General features: G+C 43.1%; 1 protein-coding gene across 2 annotated transcripts in view; it reads left to right on the top strand.

The window, feature by feature from the left end:
* jmjd1cb (jumonji domain containing 1Cb) overlaps positions 1 to 16534 on the top strand; it is a 108796-nt gene extending 92262 nt beyond the window's left edge. For both annotated transcript variants that reach the window (XM_063893243.1, XM_063893244.1), the window contains 17 exons: positions 83 to 2840; positions 3634 to 3835; positions 5700 to 5911; positions 5997 to 6149; positions 6651 to 6740; positions 6914 to 7038; positions 8020 to 8251; positions 8967 to 9184; positions 10019 to 10366; positions 10448 to 10616; positions 10731 to 10821; positions 10962 to 11092; positions 11415 to 11537; positions 12380 to 12519; positions 12612 to 12779; positions 14164 to 14295; positions 14906 to 16534. In XM_063893243.1, the coding sequence (XP_063749313.1) occupies positions 83 to 2840; positions 3634 to 3835; positions 5700 to 5911; positions 5997 to 6149; positions 6651 to 6740; positions 6914 to 7038; positions 8020 to 8251; positions 8967 to 9184; positions 10019 to 10366; positions 10448 to 10616; positions 10731 to 10821; positions 10962 to 11092; positions 11415 to 11537; positions 12380 to 12519; positions 12612 to 12779; positions 14164 to 14295; positions 14906 to 14998 (5385 nt within the window). In that variant the 3' untranslated portion in view covers positions 14999 to 16534. The remainder of the gene's footprint in view (positions 1 to 82; positions 2841 to 3633; positions 3836 to 5699; positions 5912 to 5996; positions 6150 to 6650; positions 6741 to 6913; positions 7039 to 8019; positions 8252 to 8966; positions 9185 to 10018; positions 10367 to 10447; positions 10617 to 10730; positions 10822 to 10961; positions 11093 to 11414; positions 11538 to 12379; positions 12520 to 12611; positions 12780 to 14163; positions 14296 to 14905) is intronic.
* The last annotated feature ends 6266 nt before the right edge of the window (positions 16535 to 22800 follow it).

Below are 22800 nucleotides of genomic sequence, written 5' to 3'. Positions count from 1 at the left end.
AAAATGATCTGTAGAACAAGTGCTGCGGTCTGTCCGTCTGAAAATGAGAAAACAACATTCTGTTTTATATTTTCCTCCACAGGATGCGGTTCAGGCAGCAGATCGAGCCAGTAAATACAAAGAGGAGAATCGGCAGATCCTGAAGGAGAGTATCGAGGTGGCTCCCTACACGGCTAAGATCCAGCGATCCAGTGACCCGGGCATGGACCGGGACCGAGAGAGGAGCAGAGACCCAGCCTTCCCTGTCCGAGTCCCCGCGCTCTCCTCCCCAAGCCCCAAGGCGGGCCACATCCATCCCCACGTCATCCAATCAGAAAAGAGCAACTACTTCACCACGCTGTCCAACAGTGTGGTGAACGACCCGCCCAGACTCTACTCCTCCAAGGATATCAGCTCTTACTATGAGAAGGTTTCCAGCGGAGCTTCAGGAGTCGTGGCCAGCGTCGGAGCCGCCGTGCCCAGCCAGGGAGCTCTGTCCCTGGGCAGCTACAGCTCCAAAGCCTCCCTCTCCAAGCCGCCGCCTCTCATCAAACACCAGCCAGAGGGGGGGGAGGGTCTAGCGGGGAAGATCAACGAGCAGCTCAGCCAGCAGGTGACGCTGGTGCAGCAGCAGCACCAGCACCATGGCTTAGACAGGATGGAGCGCCGCAGCCCTGCCATCTCTCCCTCTGCCACTATATCTTCCTCCTCCTCCTTAGCACCAAACCACCACCATCATACCCACCAGCACCACCACCACCAACAGCAGCAGCAGCACCACCACCACCACCAACAGCAGCAGCAGCAGCACCAACAGCAGCAGCAGCAGCAGCAGCAGCAGCAGCAGCAGCAGCAACAGCAGCAGCAGCAGCAGCAGCAGCAGCAGCACCAACAGCAGCAGCAGCAGCACCAACAGCAGCAGCAGCAGCAGCACCACCACCAGCAGCAGCACCAACAGCAGCAGCACCACCACCACCAACAACATCACCAACAGCAGCACCAACAGCAGCACCAACATCAGCACCAACAGCAGCACCAACAGCAGCAGCAGCTCAGGGCAATGCCATCTCTCCACCGAGCGCCCGTCTTCCACCCGCCCACACAGCACGCACTGGAACGTAAAGAGGCTGCAGAGCGAGAGAGGGAGCGGGAGAGAGAGCGGGAAAAGGAGAGGGAGCGAGAGCGGGACAGAGCCGGTTATGGTGGACGCCTGTCCCCCCCAACACTTACCCCCATCCAGCCGGTTAGTTTAGCAGCAGCTGGTAGCAAGACGTTGGCGGAGCAGCAGAAGCCCCCCACGCTGCTGCCGGAACTCAGGGACACCAAAGGTCATGGAAACGCTGCCGTGGTAACCTCTGTAGCTGCAGCCATCAGCGGGGAGGTCATGACTTCCACTGCAGACGCGTGGAGAGAGAGAGGAGGCTCCTTCTCCGGAGAGAAAGGGATGTCACGGGGAAAGCCCCAATCTGCAATGGCATCGGTCATTGTGCGACCATCCACTTCTATTAAGTACGACATTCCCGTTGGTGCTAACAAATCTGGTGCTATGATCCCTAAGGAGCTTCCCCAGGGGAGGTTCTACCCATCCAAGCTTCAGGGAGAGTGTCTCAGGCGAGGGGAGGGGTTCAGAGACGTTGGCAGGATCATCCAACCCAACTCTAACCTGGACGACATGTGTTTGCAGTATAAGAACACTTCTATGCGTGGCATACATGGAATGATGGGAGCTAACTCTGTGTGCAGGACTATCTCTCCAGCCTTTGGCATACAGAGTATGAGCGGCACCCCCCTTCCTGAGCTGGGCTACTCCACATCAGCTCACATTGCTTCCCATAAAACTGGCATTGGTGGCTGGGTGCTGAGCCACTCAGGAGCAGGAGATTACCAGGAAGTGTTACGCACCACTTCTCCAGGGGGCTCTCTGCCTCCCCCAAGTCCAGCAGGGACCCCCCAGCCTAGTCCTAGCATCACCCCAACACCTAGCTCTGTTTCTGGCTCAAGTCAGCCTTACTCACCCTCCTTTGTCCACCTGAAGAAGCACAAAGCTGCCCTGGCTGCAGCCCAATCCAGAACCAACTTCTCCCCTTCTCCCACTGCCATCACAACCGGAAATTGCTTCCTACCTGTGGACTCTGCTGACAAAACTCCTATTCAAAACTCCCCCCCACCACCCTCCTCCAGCCAAGCCTCATCATCTTCCGTGGACAGCAGTAGCAACAGCTCGGTGGGCGGGAGCACGACGACAGGCAAGTCCAGCCCCCTGCCCAACGGCCAGAGCTCCGGGTCAGCGTCCTCCAGTAGCGCACAGCCCAGCAACTACCACAAGCTGAAGAAAGCCTGGTTAACCCGGCACTCAGAGGAGGACAGGAACACAACTGCTAACACAACCCCCCCCAGTGTTAAACCAGAGAAAGTGCCCAGCACCACCACCAGCACCAGTAACACTGCAGCCATGTCAGACATGATCAAACCCTGTACCGTCAATCTGAGCGCCTCCACCTCCAGCGAGGTGGAGATGAGCAAAGAAAGCGTGATCAAAGTGGACAGGGAGAGGCAGCAGGAGGAGAAGGGGGGAGGAGCAGCAGGAGGAGGTGTGGAAGAGAGGAAAGCACCTCCCTCTTTAAGGCGTGGGAACAAACGCACATACGAGTCTGCTTCAGAGAGCGGGGGAGATGACTCCGATGCCAGCGAGAGCAAAATGGAGGGCCGAGCCAAGCGCCAGCCCAAACCCACCTACAAGAAGAAACAGAACGACATGGCCAAGAAGAAAGGAGACAATGAGAAGGAGGAAGATGACTTGAAGCCTAACGGCATCTTCAGATCAGCCAGAGAGAAGACTAAACTCAAGCTGGCCAGCAGCAGTAAGTCTCATCTCAGTCTGTCTGTCTTCCCTCAACAGTTTCCCAGGCAACCAGACAGATCCCAGACCGGCAGTGTCTGTGGTTTTGCTTTTTTCCCCAAATGTGATTGAAAGACTTTGATAGTATTCATCTGTCTCAGCCCCAAGTCCCCTGGATTTTCCTAGTTAATACATGAAACAGCTCAAAATACACAGTGTCTTATTTTAAATGCTCAGTTATTTAATTTGTGTGATTGTTTGAAACTATCTTTTTAGCAGCTGATTAATCAACATTTAATGCTGTAGGGAGTATTAACAGCAGCATACGGTACTATCTACAGTGTCTGTGTGTTCATGGTAATGAAGGAAGTGGGTATGTCTTACTGATGTGGGGGTTTTTTTTTATACCTTTTGGACAATATTAGAGCTCTATGGCACAAAGACAACATTTATAGAATATCTACATTATCAACTATTTATCAATTAATAAACTATTGCACATATAATACCTACCTACACGGCATGTCAAGACATTTGCCTCTTCCAACCCCATAAACTGCTTATTTTTAAGAATATTTATAAGTGACATTTATCTATTGAAGTATTCCAGATTATAAAACAAGCCTAAAATATGAAATAGTTGAGGTGAGTTTGCTCATATATATTTCATCTTCTCTCTCCATCCTTACTTCCACAACGGTAGGATAACCCAGAGTGACCATATTATGTGTAAAAAGTAATTTAAATGTAATTGCTTATCTGGTCATAATGAAGTGTTGCTGCTATCAGGGACTTAATAGGGCCTCTCTTCTCAGATGGGATCCCCCGTTCCGTCCTGAAGGACTGGAGGAAGGTGAAGAAGCTGAAGCAGACGGCAGAGTCCTTCCTTCAGGACGACTCGTGTGCTGAAATTGGACCCAACCTGCAGAAGTGTCGGGAGTGCAGGGTGATCCGCAGCAAGAAGGGGGAGGAGCCCGCACATTCCCCCGTCTTCTGCCGCTTCTACTATTTCAGACGGTAAAACCTAACTTTGAGAACATTTACACCCATCAAGCATACATACATTCATCTTAGGGACCCTCAAACTATGCAGCTGTAATAACCCCCCCTAAACTCCTTCTCAGACCCCTCTGTATGCTTTGCTTACTTCCTGCCCTTCAGGGAGAAACAATTGCTTCATGATGCATTGTAGCTTTAAGCTCCAAAGAGAGGAGGGGAAGCAAGGACAGTCTCATCCAAAATAGAAACACATAGAATATTAATCATATGGCTGGTACAATTTGTACTGCCTCTGTTTGTGTGTGTCTCTCTCTCTCACTCTCACACACACACACACACACACACACACACACACACACACACACACACACACACACACACACACACACACACACACTTGAGTTGGATTCAGCTGCAGTGTAGGGTCAGACAAGGTAAATCTGCCAAAGAGGATTTTCTCTTCTATAATCTTTTCCTCACTGCAGAACTGCTGCTGCTGAAATCTCTCTGTCTCCCCCTGCCTACCCTCCTTTGCATCTCCTCTTCTGATTCATTCTCTCACCTTATCTCCCCTCCCCTCTCTCTCTCTCTCTCTCTCTCTCTCTCTCTCTCTCTCTCTCTGGGGCTTCATAAACATTCACCTGAGCTGCCCGGGTTGTTTAAGGACAGCGTAGAACACAAAGGGTTCATAGAGGGAGGGCTCCTCTACAAACCACTCCATGAAGTCATTGCATGTGAATTCGACACATGAGTGTTTTGTGCTTATGAGGATTACTAGTTAATGTATTGATATCAATTCACCTCAGGAGTACTTTCGATATTATAAACAGCTTGGAAATAAAGAAACACATCAGGATAAAGAGGATGCTTGTTTTCTTCACTGCATGATTTCAGTGTGCAGCAGCAGCAAGGACGGTCTCTTTGTGACTTCCTATCGATGCAATATTTTCAAATGAAAAGTGAAAGATTGATGCTGGTGTGTGCTGTTGTACTGTCCCTGCAAATACCATTTTCCAGTGATGTTTTTGTTGTTGCTGTTCATCAATTGCTGTCAGACACAGCATATATTAATCTGTACCACACAACTTCAGGGCGGGGTTGCAAATAATTCAACAGCTACATCAGCGTATGTCCTGATTTGACTTGTGACGTTTCTAAATCCCCCTTTTCACAGTGTAATCTCAGAGTAATCACTATGGCTTTTCTCTTTTTAGTCAATGAAAGTAGTGTAGTGGCCAAAATCCTCAGGGCTGGGAAGCAGTGTTTGACTAGCAGTTCGTTTAGGTAAAAGAAAATCCAATGGTCGTTATAAGTTCCTGACCTTAAAAGTGTATTGCAAAAAACAAAAAGAATGTATGTAAACGAAAATAAAAATCTATCTTTTAACTGTGGCAGCAGATTCCACTGATCCCTCCACACTGAGGCTGCGGGTGTGGTCAAACACGGTAGCGCTGCTGTGTAGCTGCCCTCCCCACGTCACACAACGTACCTCCAACTTAAAACTTAAGCCCCGCCTTCCCCCCTAAGCAAGGCACATCTCTTCCTGCAATAAAAAAATGCATGAATATAACTTGCAAATTCTCAAAACAGAATAAACTTAAATGCAGCTCCTATAGTAGGGATTTTAATAAGGTGTGTGGTACTATTAGCTTTTATAATAATATTTATAATATACTTTATAATTTAGGAGCTTTAAAGTGGAGCTGCAGTTTAAACAGAAGGCATTTCAGTGGGCCATGTGCTAGGAAAGCGTTCAGTGTTCTACATAGAATTTGTATTATCTGAGTCTCCCTGGTGTTCAAGGAGGGTTCGTCATCATAATTTCTCTACGTTGGTTCTTTGCTGGACATCGCGTGATGGTATCCTGTTTCATCCAATCCAGGCTTTCCTTCAGTAAAAATGGAGTCATCCGGATGGATGGCTTCTCCAACCCGGAGCAATTTGATGATGAGGCCCTCTCCCTGTGGGTCCCCGCGCTGGAGGACACCCACCTGGACCAAAACACAGCCAAGTACATCCTCAGCTTCATAGGAGACAAGTTCTGTCAGATGGTTGTGACTGAGAACACAGCAGCCACCTGGGTCAAGAAGGATGGTGAGTTTCTTCAGAAATGACTGAGATTTGAAATAAATAACCAGAAGTTTGTTTTTAAACTTTTAATATTCTGTGTGTGTTTCAGCCAAGCTGGCGTGGAAGCGAGCTGTGAGGGGGGTGAGGGAGATGTGTGACGCCTGTGAGGCAACGCTCTTCAACATCCACTGGGTCTGTCAGAAGTGTGGCTTTGTGGTCTGCCTGGACTGTTACAAGGCAAAGGAGAGGAGGAGCTCCAAAGGTCAGTTGTGTGTTTGTTTGGACAGGCAGGATAAACAGGCAGCAGAGTAGCATGCACTCATATCGCAGAGACAGAGGGGCCTGCAGGGCGAGGACGAAACTGATTCAAAGGTTACAAAGTACAGATGTCAAGGTGGTTCTTTCTTTACATGTTTGCTTAAGGTTCAATGATTTTTGCTCATGGCAACAAAGGTGGCATTGATGCATTAGACACCTAAACACTTTTATACAAAATAAAAAACATAAACATCAAATCAGAACCTGATAAATATACAAATATCAGAGGCTCTTTCACTGACTTGCATACCAAATGATTAGGGGATTTTCTTAATTCTTTTCATAGTCTGGTTTATGTGAATGACTAACAACATTGGTGATGCATCATTACAGCGACATTACCATCAGAGGCCTTGTTGGTATGCTGTGTTGCAATGTGTGTGACATTACGTGTGTGTGTGATGCTATTACATCCTCTGACAGTTGTCTTTCTTTCTGTGTTCAGACAAAGAACTGTACGGCTGGCTCAAGTGTGTGAAAGGTCAACCCCACGATCACAAACACCTGATGCCGACACAGATCATCCCCGGCACAGGTACAGCAAACACTCGCTGTGTCTCCCTTTGTCTCGCTGCTGCTACCTTTCTGGATGGCAGTGTGTGGCTGATGGGTTCAAGAAACATATTCTGACCAAAGCAGTCATTCACAAAAAAAATATTCTTTCACCTTCATAGTTTTTTCCTGATTGTTATGTTTCTGGTATTTCAGTGCTGGCAGATCTGGTGTCTTCCATGCACTCTCTGAGAGAGAAACACAACATCAAGTCCCACTGCCCCTGCAGCACCAAGCAGAACCTGCTCACCAAACTACCAGCCACTAACGGAGTCTCACAGGTACTACTCACGCTCACACTGACACTGTTATTATTTGTATAGTTACCTTATTTGTTGTGTGGAATGTGTTCAGTAGAGAAACAGTGTTTCGAGAGGGAAACAAGGGTCACCCAAAAGTAGAGATCACTTTTAAATAACTTGAGTTGTTGCTTAAATTAAAGATCAAAGGAAATATTTGAACAGTGGGACAACCCCAACCATATATTGTTGTTTGTGTTTTTAATGAATGCCTGTGTCATCATATTATAAGTCCCCTCCCCCCATCTGGTATGCAGATGTTTTACAGATGCAACACACAGCAGCTTCTGTTCTGTAGAGCCTCGCTGTTGGCAGTGGTGTTATTAACGTCTTTCAATTCTGTTCTATTCATTATTAATGTGCCCTTATCTATTCTGGAGAGGGAATGAAACCAATAAACTAGGCGAAATATGAAGGGTATATTTCAAGCTTGTTATTCAAATAAGTTATTGGGCAACTAAGATTTGTTGGAAATGCTTTCAACTTAAACTTGACTGAATTTATTTGAAAACTGGGCTTATTAACACATGAACACTGTAATATATTGTTTAATATTTAATAAGTACAATATAAGACAAGCACAAGTTTCATGTGTGGGCTGTATTCCATTATGTTTTTAGAATTGGCTAGGAAACCAATTAAAAATGGTTTGGACACAACCGGTTTGGGGTGACTTTTGACCCTCTCTTTCTAACCTTCTTCTTTTACAAAGAAGCTATTTTTTTTTTTTTTTAAATATTTGTATTGAAGACACATAAAAAATGTGGTACATTGATAGGAACTACAGTTACAAATGTTACAACTGTTCAAAGCAACTAGGGCTCAGCTTAGCCTCTACTATTGTAAGTAATTTGACAAGCCATACATATTGATCTTCACTTAAAGCGAAGGAGCTATTTCTAATTAGTGTAAGAACCTGAGGCTGTCTGGTGTTAACCTTTGACCCTCCCCTTCCTGTGGCAGGTTCTGCAGAACGTCCTGAACCACAGTAACAAACTGTCTGTGCTGAAGGCTGAGCCGGGCTCTCAGCAGAACTCCGACCAAGGAGGGACAAAGGTGGAGACTAATGGAGGGGGAGGAGGAAGCAGTCCAGGCAGCGACGCAGGAAGTGCTCCTGCCACCCCGCCCGAGTCCCAGTCACCTCTGCACTTCCTTGCTGATCTGGCAGAGCAGAAGTCCAGGGAGGAGAAGAAAGGTGAGGGGGGGAGCGTCGTGGAACAGAGAGATTTTACATTGTGTTTTGATTTGAAGTTACACGATTACGTTATCAGGATACAACATTTTTTAACTCTATTCGATTACAATTCCATTCAAAAAACAAGTTATGAGATTACTGTTACATTTATTTATTTTTTTAAATATAGATTTGTAGCAGGGATACAGTGTTATAATACATTTTAAAATACAAATCTTTATGTTTAAGGGAGACACAGTGAATGAAATTCTTTATGGTTTATATTTAGACTACTTTAATTCTTCTTTATTTTAAATACATTTCTTTTTTAATGCACTAGGTGGACACCTGATGTATTAAACAAAAATGCAGTCTGCTTTTGATTAATGTATTAAGCATAAACAGCATTTGTAAACTATTACTGTTTACTCCATTCTTGATATGAAATATCTTGGTGCCTTTTTTTTAAGGTTACAGGTAAACCTTAAACCTTAATTTCTCTTGTTTTTATTAATATTGCATTTGATATTTAGGTAATCCAAAAAGAAAGTAATCAGGTTACATTAGTTTTATATTTTGAAACCCAGATTAGGGAACTGATTACATTTTTGACATTTAACTAGATTACATCTTTAAAGTTACCCTCCCCACCATGGTAGAGTTGTTTTGTACCTTTTGTATATTGTACCTCCAGATGGTATGTTGTTGGTCATCTCTTGCCCTCTGCCTCTAACAGAAAACAAGTCTGTGGTGCTGGGTAAATCAGTGAAGGAGGACAAGGTGGGGGACAGCCTGGAGTTGCTGCAGCAGTGTAAGACCACTTCTCTGGTGGCCAACAGTACGGAGCAGGGCTCCACTCTCAGAGACCTGCTCACCACCACAGCAGGGAAGCTGAAGCTAGGCTCTACAGACGCAGGCATTGCCTTTGCACCGGTCTACTGTAACTCTTCACAGGTACACATCCACGAGGATTTAACATTAGTCATTCAGAAATAAATTGACGTGCTGCTCATCTTCTTGCTGTAAATAATGTATGTTATATTTACCGAGACCTTCCACCTTGTCCAGCAGTGGCTCAGTAAGTAGGGGCTTGGACTGGGAATCGTAGGGTCGCCGGTTCAAGTCCCCGAACAGACTTGAAATATGGAAGGTGGACTGCTACTTGGAGAGGTCCCAGTTCACCTCCTAGGCCCTGCTGTGGTGCCCTTGAGCAAGGCACCGGACACCTCCAATCCCCCCTCCCCATTGCTCCCCGGGCGCTGCACGATAGCTGCCCACTGCTCCTAGTACTAGGATGGGTTAAATGCAGAGGAACAATTTCACTGTGTGTGCTCTGCTGTGTGCATGCATGTGACTAATAAAGAGGGTTTCATCCTCCGATTCTATCTATCTATCTACCTAGTTTATCACTTTTTGCTGCCCTCAACTCGCTTACGGCCTGCAACCTTGGGGTGCTGCTCTCTCTTTGAGAAAGTAGTTTGTCCCTTGATCCCTGCCTGTTGGCATCAGTTGATACTGAGTGTTTAGCTGGCTCTAGGGACATCTGGTAGTCCATCTTATCGGATATGTGTCTCCCTTTTTGGCATATTAAAAGTGCTTTGTCTGTTATGTCCTGTCATGCAAAATGTTCATTAATGTCTTAGTACTGGCTAGATATTTGAGACGGGGTGAGACAGCTTCAGGATTAATGGGCAGGAGCTGTATCTCTTTGTCTTTGGGACATCAGTTCGAGCTCTCCAGTTTTAGAATTAAATCTTGTTTTCCTTCTTTCTTCCCATTCGTCTGTAGCATGGAAAAGGTGGGAGGTCCATGCCCAACATCCTCGATGACATCATTGCTTCAGTGGTTGAAAATAAAATCCCGGCCAACCGCCAGAGCATCGCTAGCAAACTGTCAAGCATCAAGCATGAGCCTGTCACCCCGAGCAACAACAACATACCCACCCCTGCTATCACTGAGGATGTCAAACCCGACAGGAAGAAGACAGCTGTTCCTGCAGCGGTGCCAGAAGAATCCACCAATGAGTATCCAGATATCCCTCACTGCTGGTTAAACAACAGGAAGCTGCTGTGGCTCAAAGATCACCGCAACCAGAACAACTGGAAGCTGTTCAGAGAGTGCTGGAGACAAGGACAGGTACACAGCAGTCCCCTCAGCAGCAGTAATAGTGAGGTCACAGTGGGTGTAGTGGTAACAGCATGTTCTGTGTTTGTGCAGCCTGTGCTGGTGTCAGGGATCCACAAGCGCCTGAACAGCGCCCTGTGGAAGGCCGACTCCTTCAACCAGGAGTTTGCTGACCATCAGGGAGACCTGCTCAACTGTAAGGACCAGGTAGTGTCCAACTCTGGGATCAAGGAGTTCTGGGATGGATTCGAGGACATCACCAGTGAGTTTATCCTCTTGGTTTATCTGTCTGATGAAATACTGTAGCACCATGAAGAAGAAAATAGTGATAAACATTAAACTGTTCAGTCTAACCAAAGTCTGCTTACCCTTTCAGAGCGGCCCAAGTCAAAGGATGGAGAGCCCATGGTGTACAGGCTGAAGGACTGGCCCTCTGGAGAGGAGTTCATGGCCCTCATGCCCTCAAGGTACAAACACACTTTTTTCCTCTGTGCTGTCGGATATGCAAAGGTCAAATGTTCTCAAAATGTTCATTTAATCAGCAAAGGACTTTAGTTCATGTGCAAAATGAATTGTGAGTGCTTCTAAAGGAGATGATTTGTTGCAGATATGATGACCTGATGAAGAACTTGCCTCTGCCGGAGTACTCTGATCCAGAGGGCAACCTGAACCTGGCCTCCCACCTGCCCTCTTTCTTTGTCCGGCCGGATCTGGGGCCCAGACTCTGCTGTGCCTACGGTACGAAGGATTGAACTACAGAAATGAGCGCAGAGATCAGAGATTAGAAATGAGTGGTTAACTAATGTTGCAGTACTCGTATCACTGCAGTTGGTATGATTGATACACCTACATACAAAGATGAAGATATATGTGAACTGTGATATAATTTGTCCCCTTAATACCATCGGTGTATCTGAGAAAGATGTTATGGTTGTCTGCAGACATTATGTACACACTTTCAATTTAGTAGTCTCGTGCTTTCCTCCATATATTTCCATTTAAAGCGTTCTACAGATAGTCTCTCTGTGTTCTTCTTCTGAAGCTGTTTGTCTCCCTGCAGGTGTAGCTGCGTCTCAGGACCAGGATTTTGGGACCGCTAACCTCCATGTGGAAGTCTCAGATGTGGTCTCTGTTCTGGTCTATGTAGGAGTCGCTAAAGGCAACGGAGTCCTGTCAAAAACTGGTAAGCTGAAAGTATAGTTTGGAAAGGATACAAAATTAAATAATAAAGGCAATGGTGTTAGAATTATTTACTTAGAAGGGAAAGCCTAGAAGGCAGCTAACACACTTTCAGTTACCAAAGAGTTTCATTCTGAACACACTGAAACTCATCACCTGCCGTCCTTGGAAATATCAAAATAACTTTTGTTTTGACTGACTAAAAACTATATTATGCTGTATATATATATATCATTGTTAAAATAAACCTACCATAAAAATTACAGACTGTTCCTTTCTTTGTAAGTGGATAAACTAACTAAATTGGCAGGGGATCAAATACTGATTTCCTCCACTGTGTATATGTATATAGATATACAGTGGAGGAAAAAATTAAGAGACCTCTCCACATGTTTCTTAAATATTTATCTCTACATGTACGGCAGCCATCCCAGTGTCTGCTGAATTCCAACACAGAGAGAAATTGTCAGTAGTTTATAGAATAAAATAAAATAAAAGATGATTTACCTCAAATGCAAACCTATAAATAAGAGAAATTGATAATGCTGAAGTGGTCTCTTAAGTTTTTCCACAGCTGTGTATATATAATGGATAGGGAAAAATCAATAAATCTATTATTGAATAAATGGGGAAAAAATGAATGAAACCTTATTAACGTGTGTGTGTGTGTGTGTGTGTGTGTGTGTGTGTGTGTGTGTGTGTGTGTGTGTGTGTGTGTGTGTTTATGCATGTGCACGTGTGTGTGTGTGTGTGTGTGTGTGTGTGTGTGTGTGTGTGTGTGTGTGTGTGTGTGTGTGTGTGTGTGTGTGTGTGTGTGTGTGCGTGCGTGTGCGTGCGTGTGTGTAGGAGTTCTGAAGCGTCTGGAAGAGGAGGATCTGGATGAGGGGGTGCGCAGGAGGCTCAAAGACTCCAGCGAGACCCCAGGGGCTCTATGGCACATCTACCTCAACAAAGACATGGACAAAGTGCGGGAGTTCCTGCGCAAGGTCCGCCCTCTGATGAACACGATGACATGTAGTGCACTGACTAAAGCTGAGCTCACTAACACCTCTGCCCCCCCACGCCCTCCCCTCTGTAGGAGCAGAGTCTGGACGTGGCCCCGGAGCAGGACCCCATCAGAGAGCAGGGCCAGTACCTGAGCAGGAAGCAGCGGCAGCGGCTGCTGGAGGATGACGGGGTGCAGGGCTGGACCGTGGTCCAGTTCCTGGGAGACTCTGTACTCATACCAGCAGGGGCCATGCACCAGGTACACAAACACACACACACACACACACACACACACACACACACACACACACACACACACACACACACACACACACACACGTGCACATGCATAAACACACACACACAAACACACATTATGTAAACTAATCTAGCCTCTATTAGTACTAGAATAGTTTATTAGATTGGAGTATCATCTATTAATGTCTTGTAAGCAGAGGTGGTAGAAGTACTCAGGTCTGGTACTTTAGTAAAAGTAGAAGTACTCAGGTCTGGTACTTTAGTAAAAGTAGAAGTACTCAGATCTTGTACTTGAGTAAAAGTAGAAGTACTCAGATCTTGTACTTGAGTAAAGTAGAAGTACTCAGATCTTGTACTTGTGTAAAAGTAGAAGTACTCAGATCTTGTACTTGAGTAAAGTAGAAGTACTCAGATCTTGTACTTGTGTAAAAGTAGAAGTACTCAGATCTTGTACTTGAGTAAAGTAGAAGTACTCAGGTCTTGTACTTGAGTAAAAGTAGAAGTACTCAGATCTTGTACTTGAGTAAAGTAGAAGTACTCAGATCTTGTACTTGAGTAAAAGTAGAAGTACTCAGATCTTGTACTTGAGTAAAAGTAGAAGTACTCAGATCTTGTACTTGAGTAAAGTAGTAGTACCAGAGTGTAGGAATACTCTGTCACAGTAAAAGTATTCTAAATGTTCCTCCAGTGAAAGTAGAAAGTACTCTCATCTAAATGTACTTAAAGTAGCGACAGTAAAAGTAGTCATTGTTTGATTGGTCCATTTCAGAATAATATCTCTGATATGTTTTATAATGATTGATCATTAAAGTGTTCTCAGAGCTGGTAAAGGTGCAGCTAGTTTGAATGGCTTTGTATACTGCAGGGTAGCTGCTGAATTTACTCCAGGTGAACCACAGTCTGATTTAAGGGCTGATTATATTTACCATCATTAATCCAGATCTGTAACTAAAGGGATTACATAAATGTAGTGGAGTAAATGTACATCATTTACCTCTGAATTGTAGGAGAGTAGAAGTACAACGTAGCATAAAATTGAAATACTCAAGTACAGTACAAGTATTTTAAAGTTGTACTTATTTAGAACGCTACTTAAGTAAATCTACTTAGTTACTTTACACCACTGCTTGTAAATGTATTATAAACTATATGTACAGGTATTAGACTGAAATTAAGTAAAGTTCTTCTTTGATGATGTTGTTTTGAAGATGGATTTTATAGATTGTATATTTTAATAATTGTATTTGTTTTTCACATGGTTAAGGTTATTTTTTGTGTGTCTACACATTCTGGATATATTATCACATATCACTTATTTTAATTTTAATGACAATCAGATCTTTTGAGTGGGGATTGATTATCGTGCCCCCCCCCCCCCCCCCCAGGTGCAGAACCTCCACAGCTGTGTGCAGGTCATCAATGACTTTGTGTCCCCCGAACACGTGGCCAACTCCTTCCACCTGAGCCAGGAGCTGCGGCCCAACAACGAGGAGGTCAACTACGAGGACAAACTGCAGGTGAGCTTCAGCCACTCCTTCTGCAACAGACCGTAGCTGGTCTCCTCTGCGATTCTGCAATGAAGCTGCTAGAGTGAACATAGCATGACTCACCTCCATGAGCAGTGTAAATTTTCTCCAGATCTCTACACTCCCAGTGTACTGAGGCAGTGTATGAGTACTGTCTGTATTTATAATTTTACCAAATGTCAGGTTTTTTCTTTTCATTCAAAGCTTTTAGTGAAGCTTTTGAGCGAAACTTCAAATGTCTGTCTTCATATTTCATTTTACCAACATCTTTTTGAGTGCAGTTTAAAGCCTACAAATATGGATTTGCAGCATTATTTTAGGTGTTTTTAAAATACATTTTGTCTTGACAGCAATTATTCGAAGTTTCTGGATCACACGGTCTGAAAGAATTGTACGCAGCTAGCACTGGAATCTAATTCTGCAGATATTATGAAGCTAAAGAAACTGGTCTATGCCCTAAATGCAATTAGTAAAAAAAAACTGCGTTGCATTCAAATGTTCGTTTCGATGTTCATGTAAATGTTGTAAAAGTAAGCTTTGAAGGTGTGCTGGAATAAGTGCAGCTCTAACTCCTCCTCCTCCTCCTCCTCCTCCTCCTCAGGTGAAGAACATCCTGTTCCACTGTGTGAAGGAGGCGGTGAGCTCCCTGAAGAGGAGCAGCTGCGAGGAAGACGACGAGGAGGAGAACTCATGACCCCCCCTCTACCTCGTCCCCTCCCTGCAGAGAGGGACCCGCCTCCCATCAGCACCTCCTCTCCTCACCCCCCTCCTCAGGTGGAGGTGATGGGGTCAGAGCTGGTCATGTGACCCCCCCCCCCCCCCCCACATCACCCCCCAACCTTCAGTGCCAAGAGGAGACAAACATGAGGCAGCTGCACTGACAGGGATTACACCCCCCCCCCACTCAAACCAAACTCTGTGACTAGTGTGTTACCATGGAAACTCAGACTGTCCTGTAGGCTGACAGCAACAGTGATGATGGAGACTCTGCCCTCCCCTGCAGGAGGCTTAATCCCTGTCTGTAGCAGCAGCCACCACAGCATCACCAGCAGCAGCAGCATCATCTCTGCTGTTCAATCGATCCGAAAAAATATTGAGGGTAAAAAATGCAAAAAGAGAAACCAGAAGTTTCCGCCAGCGCTGCGCTGCCCCTCTGTGTCGTCCGTCTGTACTCGTTCTGTCCTTCTTTTCTAGTTCTATCTGTCTGTTGCCGTTTTGTTCTACATTTTCTTTTTAATACGAACATTGTTTAATTTCCTCTGTGAAGATATATATTTATTTTATAGCTGTATGATATGCGATGTTATTGAGACAAAAAAAGCATTAATGTAAATGTGAGTTGTACAGTTTTTTTTTCTTTGAGTATGTGGTTTTCAGTTGTAATACGGCTCTACTGTGATGGAGGACACACACACACACACACACACACACACACACACACACACACACACACACACACACCAGCTATTGCCTGTAACTTTGGGAAATGTTGATGCTCTACAGTCCTCATGCCATAAATACATTTTTGAAAATGAACTGCCAAACTATTGTAAAGACTGTAAAGTTGTATTATGTAAAAAAGAACAAAATGGCTTATACACTTCAGCATTTTATGAAAAAAAAGTATTTGCTGTAAAATTGAGACATTTACAGAAAATATGTAATTTATTTAAGAAAGAATGAATTGTCTTGTTTTTTTGTTTAGTTAAATTTACTATGGTGAACTTTTGAAGTTAAAAGATAAAATAATGAAATGTTTACTATAATGTGTAAATATATACATATATACATTCACTGAGGTATTTTTTTAAAACATGGCTTGCTTCAATTTCAAATTTTAAAGTGCAAGTGTTACATGCTTTGTACGTTGAAGTTCAAAGGGTTTTACATTTTCCATTAAAATGGATTTATCAAACGTGTGTGTTGTGTGTTCGATGCCTGGCTCAGTGGGATGCAAAGGTTTTAACTATGGGATGCAAAGTGTTGTTTCATTTAATATGGCTGAAAAAACCCAGAATGTTTTCAGCTCATATGCTCATGGGGAAGTCCTCAAATCACGACCACAGGCAGAGAAATCCACACATATATATTTCATTATTTTTTGAGTTATATGCTGTGTTTCCCAAGCCACCATTTTTCATATAAAGGAGCAAAATTGTCGCGCATCATCAAAATCACATTTATCGAAAGGAATGAATGTATATTACTTTTAATAAACTATTGAACTTAAGAGTTTGCATTTTGTGGCAAGGTTATTTCAGCCATATTGTCATCATCGCTAACATTACCACCAGAGTCGGTAACATGAACATATAAATATTCAAATATAGGCCATGCCCAGTTTAAACTTCACTTTGTGTCAGGGCACTGTGAGATGGTCACCACTAGGTGGTGCTGCTATTCCATGTTAGTTGTGTTGCCATGAAGATGTCCCCTTCCTCCACCAGCCTCCACCCTGCTGACACACAAGAGGGGAAAATAACTGAAAACTTTACAAACCAATCCCACATGTCATGTTTGGTGACGGCCAGTGACACAAGTAACAGCAGCCCAACAGCTGTCCATGTTATATCTTAAATCCAGATGACATACTTCACATATATTTCAATGTGCTCTTTATGGGTTCTATTCTCACACAATGCACTGTACAGATTAAATTGGGAAGCAGCTAAAACAAATAAATAAATAAGACTGTGGGTGGTGATCCAAAAAATGACGTGATAAATACAAATATATTTATTTGGATGTCCCTATGAATATCAACATTCCAATGTAGCACTTTAATTGACTTTCAACGTCACGTGTCACATTTCCTGTTCCTTTAAACAGTATGTTGATATGTTTATATTGATAGTTCTGAGCGGGAATTTTACCTTTATATCTTTAAAACACAATATGCTACATTCTGCTATATCTAAAAAAAAATGTACGCAACACTTATTTTCGTCATGGCGGTAAACCTTTATGAACACGTCTGCTGGATTTGAGGATTGTTGGATGTCTGGGATTATTTTAGTATGAAAAGCAGCACAATCATGTTACTGCAGAGGTGCCTGTCTTTCTGATCTAAAGGAATCTTGGGTTGGTCAAAACTAAATAAATACAAATTACTGTTCCATAATCCGTATTTTTACAGAAGGAATTGTCAGTGTTTTTCAGGTCTCTGTGTTCTGAGTGTTGTTGAGAGGCAGTAATGTTCTGGTTCAGGAGATGATCGGAGATGTCTAAATGATCAACTGGCATGATTGCTTTTCGGTGTGAGATTAAACGTCATTTCTGCCACTAGGGGTCGCCCAATCGTCACAAATGACAGAGTTTGGTGAAAAGGCGTGAGATTATAGTAGAGTTGTAGTGAGATTCTCGTAAATAGGACGCCTTCAATTTTATTTATCCCGACGGGTTTTACGGGAAGCAGAATATCCTCAGAGTTCTCCTCCTCGCCTCTCTAACAGACTCCCTGGTTAACACCTCCAGAAACACTGATAACAGTCATGTTCACACTCAGTGTAGCTGCAGCTAAACTTAGTTTAGCTTGTGTCTCTGATAACCAAAGCTCCAGACATATGATGATTTAACTCCTTGATGTAGTTAAAATATGCGAGTAAAAAATAAAAACAAAAAGAACAATATTTGATGTATTATAATAATATAGGTTGAGTTATTTGACACATTTTATCTAAAAAAGTGAGATATTGTAGCCTACCTGGTAGGTCCCATTTAAGAAGCCTGTCAGAGTAAACTGGATTTTTAAAAGATTCAACAGAAAACTCAGTCCAAAAGTACCAAACTTTTCAAATGAAAGGCAAACATTTTCATGGAGTTACAGTCCTGTGACCACAGACCCCAGATGTGTTTCTTTTTCAGAGCATGTTAATCATAGATTACTGACATGTAGAGAATATTTCAACAAATGAAACTAAAAGCTTCTCAAACACATTACATCTAGATTTAACTACGTGCAGCTTTATGCGTGCATTCAAAACAATTCAAAAAGTATTATATATTTTGAACCATAAACACTATCCTTTAATAATTTCACTAAATTATAGTTGGATATTGTAGAAAATGTTGTCTTGGAATGTCTGAAGATCTGTCATCTTGTCTCATCTGATGCATTTTCAGATCAGATATAACTCTGGATAAAAAATACAGGTCGCTGCAATGTGTCCGTTCACTCATTCCTACAGTAAACACATCCAGCTCTGATGTCACGTTTAGTTTATAACTTGTTAGTAATTATGATTCATGATATTTCTCATACTCATGAACTGAGTCAAAATGACACCAGCAGCTGAGGAGCTTGCGCTGCCTGAGGACATGTTTCCTCTGCTGCGACGTGCTAGTTTTAAAAACGGGAGTTCACCGCTGGTGATGTTGTGTGTATGCATGCTTGTGCATTTGTGTGTGTGGGGGGGAGCCAGGAGCCAGGAGCCAATAGCCAGTGACATGACTAATGCTGGGATCAGCTGCCATTCATACTTCCAAAGCTGAACTGGAAACACACATAGTATACCCTCCTGCTCCATTATAGGAGCTGAAACTGTGCCTCCTGGCAGTGTGTGTGCGTGTGTGTGTGTGTGTGTGTGTGTGTGTGTGTGTGTGTGTGTGTGTGTGTGTGTGTGTGTGTGTGTGTGTGTGTGTGTGTGTGTGTGTGTGTGTGAGACAGGTTAACTGGAGTACACTGAGGCAGAAGTTCAGCAGTGAGTTCAGACAGAGGTCACTCTCTGTTTCTCTCATTCCTCCTCTCACTCTTTGTTTTCTTTCTTCTAGAAGTTTCTGTATTTATGTTGCTCTCTCTCTCTCTCTTACTCCCCCTCTATCTCTCTTTCTTTTTTCTTTCAATATCAATATTAAATTCAATTCCTTTTGTTTTACTGTCTTGAAAGCACATTAGATTACCCACATACACATTAAATACAGCTTCAGTTTCTTTATATATTATTACCTACTTCAGGGGTGTTGTAGTGGTTGAGTCCTTAAGGTCCATATTGAACGGCCAGTGGAGTTGCTGTCTCTTTACCCATGTTAATGCAGAGAGCTTCTCAGAGTGGAGCAGGAAGTACATCAGTCACTCAGAATCAGAATCAGAAATACTTTATTTATCCCAAATTTGAGTTTTTTACCGCAGCAAAATACAATACAATACGAGGCATAGCAAAAAATCCTCTCTCTGTCTTCATGTTCCTGCTGCCAGGGGCTGCTCGCTGAGCCTGTGATTGGTCAGGAACGCGCTTTGTTATCTGACGAGTGCATATACCAACTTTACTCACCATTTAGAGTCAAACAACCAGTAAGTCTAACTCTCCCAGTGCCTGAAAATGTATATTTGATTGGTTCTTGACTTTAAATCTGTGGTGTTTTTAACGTCAATGATCAGCTGACTGTTTTCAGCTGTTGGGTTTTTAGAGGTCTGAACAGAAGTGTGTCTCTTGGAGTTAAATGTTAGTTTGTGTAAATGTTTTTGCCAGTTTTTGTAAATGTAATAGTGATGGGAACTGTCCACGTTCTGCATGGCAGGCATTTTGTTGGGATGACCTGACAGATCTCAGTGTGGAGGGCGTGTTTCATGTCTTCTCTCCCTTCCATATAAAGGTATTGATTTAATTACACTATAAAATAATTTTCTCCTGAAGCCTTTTGGGATGTTAATGTAGTACAGAGTTGGTTTTAATGCATACATTGCCCTGCAAGTTTCTTCTTTATGTGAATGCGTTGTGGGGAGACGGAGGTCAGTGTAATGTTTTGATTTGTGTTAAAGCAAATCTTTTCTCTCTCTCTTTATTTTGCCTCTGCTGTCTCGGTATCTCTCGATCATTATTGACCTTTCACCTCTCTCAGAGTTAATGACTTCTTAACAGAACTCATTATTTGTTGACTGTTTTCAAAACACAACATCTCAGGGGTGTATGTGTGTGTGTGTGTGTGTGTGTGTGTGTGTGTGTGTGTGTGTGTGTGTGTGTGTGTTTTGAGGCGGAGTTTCATTGCCAGTGACCTACGGCTGAACCCTGAGGATTTCCCATAGCTGTACTCTAGCACACACACACACACACACACACATTGATAGATTACTGATTCTTGTGAATTTGGATAAAACAGGTTTTAATTTTGAAAAAAAAAAAAGTTTGTTAAATTACAAAATCTGAAGGTTTATCCTTATAGATCAAGGTCTTGGCTGTTCAGCAATGTACCGGTGCAACCTCCTCATTTTGTATTTTTTCTCATAAAATAGGAGTTTTTCCAGTTATTACTTATTTTTGCCACCACCGTCAGAATAAAAAGCAAATACTTTTATTTATTTGGTCTAATATGTGATTAGAGTTTTTAAATCATTATATGGCATTCTTAGTAAATATATATGCTGTTAAATGTTGAATATTCACTTCATTTTGTATACTGTTTCACGTGTACTCCTTTAAAAGATCTAACATCATGTTTACTTTAAGCCTAAATAGAAAAAGTAACGTTTTTTTATTTACCAAACATATTTTTGTATTAAAAGAGACTATTACTTTAATAACTCAACTGCACTGAAGAAATATATTGTAAGCATATTAATTTCAAACAAATAAAACTCCCTCTGATGGTGGTGACTTTAGAACTGACGGTGGTGACACTAATCTGACGGTGGTGACTTTGGCCTCATTACAACATACAATTCCAAAATGTATACCACTCAAGCTAATGGCTTCTTGTTTAACAGCTTTATTTAACTATTTGGTCCAAGAAAATAACAATCCTGAGCACTGTGATAAACATTTTTCAAGGAATATACGTGTAACCCCTTTCTCACTGGCGGACAACGCCAAGCACAATTAAATAGGCCTAAGCAAAAGCCTAATGCTACCAGTTACTAAAGTGTTACAGTACAGTACAATCCAAAGGCGCAACAGGATCCTGAATTCTCAGCGGTGGAATGGTGAGCTGGCTGAACTTCATGTGTAATAATAGGCTAGTGCCACTAATGACAATGTTAGTGATAATAGATAACCGGAAATGAGCTGCCAATACACCCGGAATATAATTAATAATAATAGGAGTTATTAAGTGATAATAAGGGTAATAAAAGGGAGAAATAAAAATACAAAGAGCAAATACACTTCATTGGTTTACATGTTTAGAATCTTATAAGAACATAGGAACTGCTTAAAACCCAAAGCATGCTGAAAACTTAGCAAAAACCTGAGCAGTAGGCTATCATTAATAAAAGTACTCTTTAATAATCATCATAAGTAAAAAATAAATCATTACCAGTAGCAATAGGATAGAATTCACAAAACACATCCGGCACACAAACCATAATAATTCATATGTGAACTCCTGTGAGTATTCCCTGACTGTTTTACAACACCACACCACTCATTTAGCTTTAGGAAGTATATGGTGTATATGTTTCTCCTCTATGAAGTCCATGACTTCAGCAAACAGGTTGTATGTCTCCCTCGTCCTGCTTGCACGATCCGGTGATGACGGTTCCACAAGTTTGACCAGAATATGGTCTAGTGTTATGAAGCACATATCCTTTCCACCTTCTTTTTGATAGAATCGTGTGTTGGGCCCATGAGGGTGGAAAAACTCCACTTCCACATCTTGATAATGAGCGTCCACAGTGACAGCTTTGCTAACCACTAGTTCTGGTCATAAATGACCGCGAGCCAATCTCCGCAATGAACTACATCAGCAGATAGATCCGTCACAGTCGCGTCACAGTCCCGTCAGGACCACTCTTGGTCAGTGGTTCTTGCTCACTTTCCTCCCGTTCCATTTCCCCCAACAACATTGCCAAAGGACCTTTCCTCTTTTGCATTGGTATAGGACCATCATCCTCAACCTGTAGCCTGGGTGTGTTGGCAGTCAACTGGAATATTGTTGGGCTGATACCCTCGCACATCTGTGGCTCACTGCAGAAACAGGATAGTGATCTGCAATGGATCTCAGAATGGTTTCGGTGTGACCTGATGGAGTTTCCTTGTTGCAGGTACAGGTTTTAGTGGTTGACAATGGAGTGCATCATATGGCTGCATGTCAGCTTCAGTAATGATATAGAGCTCAGTGCTGCAGAGGCTTCTGCCAACCATCTCATGGAAGATATTTCCATTCTCAATGTCATTCCCCCGCAGTATAAGGCTGTCTGCAGTCCTTTTCACAGTTCCTCCGATGGCGTTTGGGGCTCCCTTCCCATGTGAGGTGGGGAAGAAGTTCCAGGTTGTTCTCTTGAAACTTAGAGTTGGAGGGACACTGCAGAGGAGAGAAAAGTTCTTCCTGTTCTCGTATTGCTTGCTAGGGCCAACTGACCAAAAGTGAATAGTATCAACTTTTGGAAACTTTAAGGGAATATCTGGCAGGACTGGTTCCATGTGACTCCAAATGGCAGACACATCTTGTTGCTTGGATTCTGATACTGTGCAAAAGCCTGTCTTCTGTTCTTTTGTATAGTACATGCCAGTGTGCAGGTTGAGCTGTGGGAGGTTCTGACCAAAATGGCATGAATGTACCTCA

The sequence above is a fragment of the Eleginops maclovinus genome, chromosome 10 (assembly GCF_036324505.1).
Source record: "Eleginops maclovinus isolate JMC-PN-2008 ecotype Puerto Natales chromosome 10, JC_Emac_rtc_rv5, whole genome shotgun sequence".
Lineage (NCBI taxonomy): Eukaryota > Metazoa > Chordata > Actinopteri > Perciformes > Eleginopidae > Eleginops > Eleginops maclovinus.
This window is presented reverse-complemented; position numbering and strand designations above follow the sequence as displayed.